The 5,405-nt window shown below is 34.4% G+C and overlaps 1 protein-coding gene across 1 annotated transcript in view; it reads right to left on the bottom strand.

Moving 5' to 3' along the window:
* The window catches only part of DPY19L1 (dpy-19 like C-mannosyltransferase 1), an 87,515-nt gene that overhangs the window by 26,791 nt on the left and 55,319 nt on the right, over nucleotides 1-5,405 (bottom strand). Inside the window, exons 10-12 of the mRNA XM_007446125.1 lie at nucleotides 4,305-4,391; nucleotides 2,103-2,162; nucleotides 1,471-1,551 (exon numbers count right to left, since the gene is read on the bottom strand). Of these exons, the coding sequence (XP_007446187.1) occupies nucleotides 1,471-1,551; nucleotides 2,103-2,162; nucleotides 4,305-4,391 (228 nt within the window). The remainder of the gene's footprint in view (nucleotides 1-1,470; nucleotides 1,552-2,102; nucleotides 2,163-4,304; nucleotides 4,392-5,405) is intronic.

Raw genomic sequence — 5,405 nt, 5'->3', positions numbered from 1 at the left:
CCCTTTTCTTCCTGCTCATTCTCTGCCTCCTGGCTGCCTCAATCACCACTTAGTGCTCATCTTCACAGCTGACTTCTAGGAGCCTTCCCTGACTCTCCCTGTGTATTCCTGCGGCACTCTATACTTATTTTTTTTTATGAATTTTTAAAAAATACATTTTGAATTTTTAAAATTTTATTTTATATTTTTATTTTATTTTATTTTTGGCCATGCCATGCGGCATGCAGGATCTTTAGTTGCCTGACCAGGGGTAGAACCTGTACCCCTGCAGTGGAAGCACAGAGTCTTAACCACTGGACCACCACCAGGGAAGTCCCACTCTGTACTTATTATATCAGAGCTTTCATTACACTGTATTATAGTTGCTAGAAATTGTCCCTGTCTCCCACTAGACCATGTCTTATTCAGTTCTGTATCTCTAGGATGCATTCTACTACGAGGCACATAGCAGGTACATTGAATGAATGAATAAATAAATGCATTTTAGACTATGCTTTTAAACTTTGAAAATATCTTTCACAGGTTGTAGACCACCTCTTTAATAGCCCATTGTTTTCCATCTTTTTTAAGCAAACAATTCCTTTGTTCATATGAAAACGTGTATAAATGTCCACTATGTAAGAGATTAAAGCAAGACTATCCTGGGTGAAGAGGGGCTGGCAGGGGGACTGAGAAGTAGATGGACCCCACCAAAGAGTCCTTGAAGTCCCAGAACTTCACAGAACTCAGTTTCAAAACCACAACTTTAATCTAATACAGAAGGAAGATAGACCATCAATTAAAATAAATTACAGAAAAAAATATGTGGCTTACTTTACTCTTTCCATGTTGGTTGGTGTCCTGCTCTCTCTTTTAATTTAATTAATGTGCTTACCAAAACACCAAAATAAAATTATAGAGTGAATCTTTACAGTTATAAAGCAGAATTCTTCTCATTTTATTTTCTCTCCTACCCAAATACCAAAAAAAAAAAGCAAAACCAGTAACAATAAAAATGTCTCTTAATAAGACTAACTTGGATTAAATTACCTACAAACCTTTCACAAGCACTGACTAGAAAACTGGAAGAAAAAGAGAATAAGTTATATGATCTATTCTTTAAGAGTCTCTGAAGGTGGCATCTTTATCTGTTACAAAAGGGGATTATAAAGAAACCAGAGAAAAATGACTGTAGAGGCCTTAAAATTTGAGCTTAAGTCTCTAGAGCTTTCTTACTTTAAAATTTTAAAATCTTTGTGATATAGAAAGACCAATAAAATATGAGAGTTATGTCAAGAAATTAATTTTGGAGAATGGACTACAGACATAGTCATATTTACTCTCTATTATAGTAAATAGATAAAATAACAGGTGAATAGACTTCACCTTAGAATTTGGCTTAAATAGTGGTACTTTAACAACTCTAGTAATTCATTCTTAGCCTGTTTGATTTATTTCAAGTCTTCCAAGTTTAAGCAAAAATACACTTACATCATCTGTAATGCCAAAGATTTTAGATGTCAAATACTTGAGTATGACAGTTCCAAATAACCAAAAACATCCTTGGATAACCTACAAAAGAAAAATATAGCAAAACAAAACTAAAATGATGCATCATATAGCCATTGCACAGACATAGCCTAGGAAGAAAAAAATAAATGCTTTAATCACACGTGAAGTAATTATCTCTATATCCAAGAGAAAATGCCAAAAAAAAATGCACATTAAATTAAAATAAAGAATGTTACTCCAAAATCAAGGGGCTATCATCAAAAAGAAAAATACACACAATCTTGTTGTCAAAATTAATATATTTTATAGGAGATTTATACACCAATTGCAGTTAAATTCCCCTTCTACTAACAGTTTCTTACACATGCACTGCTCCTCAGAAAAAACATGGGTCATACATAAAACTGAAATTCTTTAACTACCTATCCAATATTAATCTTAACTTGCTTCACGAAAAGAACAATTTGGCACATTAAAATTGAGCCTTAATATGTTATAAAACTGTTAGATCCTCTGCATTATATAGGATAGTTCCTTGAAAGTAAAACATAAAACCAATGATATATTTTGGAGAAGGAAAAACATATACATTCAAATAGATTGATTCTTACCCATAAACTAAGTTCAGATACATTTACTTTCAGGAAACATGGTTTCATTGCCAGTAAACCCTGCATGCAGAAAATAACATAGCATACAGTTAATACTTATAGACACAAATTCAGGTACCAAAAAAATACTTCTAAATAATAAGACTCTCAAGAATCTAAAATTCAGCACACTTTCAGTGTTTCACATAGAATCACCACAAGCTCATTTGATTTCAAGAAGCCCTGTTTTATCCAGAGTATTTTAGGTCAGTTAGTCACTTTGTAAAGTTGAAAACAGAATCTCCATACGTAAATTTCTATGATTGATTTCTATGACTGGTTCTGATTTACCAAAGAACCAAGAGGTATATAATAATTTCAGGATTTTAGACAGGTGTCTTACAGTTATAAGATTTTCCTTAAGTTAAATATTACTAACTCCTTGAATAAACTACAAATGAGTTTTTAACAGATCAACTAAATACTTCTCCTCTATCAAATCTTATTTCTTTCCAGGTACATAACAGACTCCCAAAGTATAGTACCTATACAGATCTAAATCTACTTCAAACCTGGCAAAACTATGCTTAGAGATCAAAACATAAATACATGAACCCAAATTAAATCTTTTCAGAAGTTTCTGAATATCTGAGAACACAAAATGTGTTACGATTAATGTTTCAAAGTGATAACTAGAAATAAAAACAGGCAAATGTTTGTTTATAGTTAAATATGCAAAAACATGCTATATTCTGTACCTGTTGCCATCATTTATTTTTATACACCAAAATATGTGAAATATGCATAATGCTTAATCCATACCCAAGACACACCTCAGTGTCAAGCACCTAGTAGGAAACCTGACACACTGTAGGTGTTCAATAGAACTGAAGAGAAATTTCCTGCAAAATGTACTTAAGATTAGATTTACTGATAGGAAATCTTCCATTCAATGTACTTGTGTATTGTACACAAGTAACAAGAGCCACGTACTTTACTCTGAGTAATAGCAGGACTTCCCCACCTACACATTTAAATATAGAATTGAGTCCATTGACACATTTCCTAATTACAAACAAAATTCATGACTGTAAGAACTATCACTAATCTCACAGCACAGCAACTCAGTTACTGGGTTTTTGTTTTTGGTTTTTTTGTCATTGTTGAAAACACAGCATCACTACTAATTTCTGTGCTAATTTCTGTGCCTAAGTATACTCAAGTCACACAACCTGAAAAGGGTGGTGGCCCAGATTGGGAAGAGGCATACTCCTGGGAAATGGGATCTTAAATAAATATTACTTGTAAAATCAGACAAAGAAATAGCAGATTCCAAATCTGTAAATGGGTTCTAGAAATCAAGAAAGACAAAATGATCTGAGTTACTTAAATGATTATTCAAGAAGTAGAAAACATTTCAGTTAAGACAGTGCAGTGTGCTTTCATCTTCAAAAAACCAGCCTAATCCTAAAGCACATGCATGTTAAATATAAGGAATAATTTTTTTCCTCTTAGGTTTGCAAAACATTGTAATGGAGAAACCCACCGGCAAAAAAAAAAGAGTAACCACCTCTGGAAGTCCTTAAATTTAGAGAGACTTATATTTAGAAAGTCATCCTGCCAAAAGTGGCAGAAGGAGTTAGATAACCTTTTACCTTTTGCTCTAATTCTATAAGACAGTCTCCCCATAATCTAAATCTGTTCTTGGTAGTGATCTAGTAAAATATAACTGAATCATCACCTGATTTAAACTATCTGAATAATTCATACAAATAGACACGAGGGGGAAAAACTAAAAATATAAGGCCTTAAGCCTCTGATCACAGTGGAACAAGGAGAGACTGCTTGAGATGCCAGAGGGAGGAAAGGGGGTCAGAAAGTGGAGCAGGAGTAGGATAAAAACTGAAAAGAGGGGAGGAAACAAGAAAAAGAGGAACGCATGGAAACCATTCTAAAATGAACTCCAGGACCAAAAGTGAGGTGACAGAAAAGACGAGGAAAGGACAGATTAGGACTGTGAAACAAAGCACTATGTTTTCCAGTATTAACTTTTGTTGTGCTTCTTTGGAAATGAGAACTTAAATACATTATCACATATAGATGTATTTGGTAAGACACTTGAAACAGTTCTTGTAGAAAATCCCTCACGAATCTCAAGCCAGTGATAAAGAAACTGGTAAACCATTACTTTCAAAAACAGACATTTACTTAAGGAACACTTACCCAAATAATTACCAAAGAGGAAGCATAATAAGAAGTTAATAACATTGAGTTTCCAAACATCAAAACAAAACAAAGTGCAAGAGAAATCTGGAAAAATCCAAGAAAAATATAATTAATACACAGAAAACAAAAAAAATGATTTTATTCTGAAAATTGCACATGCCCATGATAAACAAAATTCAAACTGTTCAAAAGAGAATATACAAGGAAAACAGCCCGAATTCTATGCCACATTTCAAAACCCCAGAGATCACCACCACCACCACCAATTTTCTGTGCATCCTTATAGACATTCACATGTACAAATTCCAGTTTATATTTTTTTAAAGAATCGATTTTATTTATTTTTGGTTGTGTTGGGTCTTCGTTGCTGTGCGTGGGCTTTCTCTAGTTGTGTCGAGCGGAGGCTACTCTTAGTTGCGGTGCGCGGGCTTCTCATTGTGGTAGCTTCTCTTGTTGTGGAGCATGGGCTCCAGGTGCACAGGCTTCAGAAGTTGTGGCACATGGGCTCAGTAGTTGTGGCTCCCAGGTTCTAGAGCGCAGGCTCAGTAGTCGTGGCACACGGGCTTAGTTGCTCCATGGCATGTGGGAATCTTCCTGGACCAGGGCTCGAACCCGTGTCCCCTGCATCAGCAGGCGGATTCTTAACCACTGTGCCATCAGGAAAGTCCCCAGTTTATAATTTTTTAAAACCACAAATGGAAACTTGGCCCAGAAGTTATGCTATTGCTTGCTTTTACTGTCAGTTTGTTTCAAAGAGCTTTACCTATCAATTCAAACCAATCTAACTTATTCTGTCGAATAACTGAAAAAAGTACTCCACTCTAGAGATGTACTACAGTCCTCTGACTACTTCTGAAAACTTAAGTGCTTTCCAGTTTTGTTTTGTTTTGTTGTTAGTTTTGTTTTTCCTATTACAAACACCACTATGAAAAACACCCTTATTTATGTATCTTATGTACATGTCAACACATTTATGGGATAAATTACTATCATGGAATTAATCAATCAACAATACACATATTTTAAAATTTGAGAAAATACTGACAAATTGCCGTACAAAGTATTGTACTTTCCACCAATAGGGCATGAGAGTTCCTG

The sequence above is a fragment of the Lipotes vexillifer genome, unplaced genomic scaffold (assembly GCF_000442215.2).
Source record: "Lipotes vexillifer unplaced genomic scaffold, Lipotes_vexillifer_v1.1 scaffold822, whole genome shotgun sequence".
Lineage (NCBI taxonomy): Eukaryota > Metazoa > Chordata > Mammalia > Artiodactyla > Lipotidae > Lipotes > Lipotes vexillifer.
This window is presented reverse-complemented; position numbering and strand designations above follow the sequence as displayed.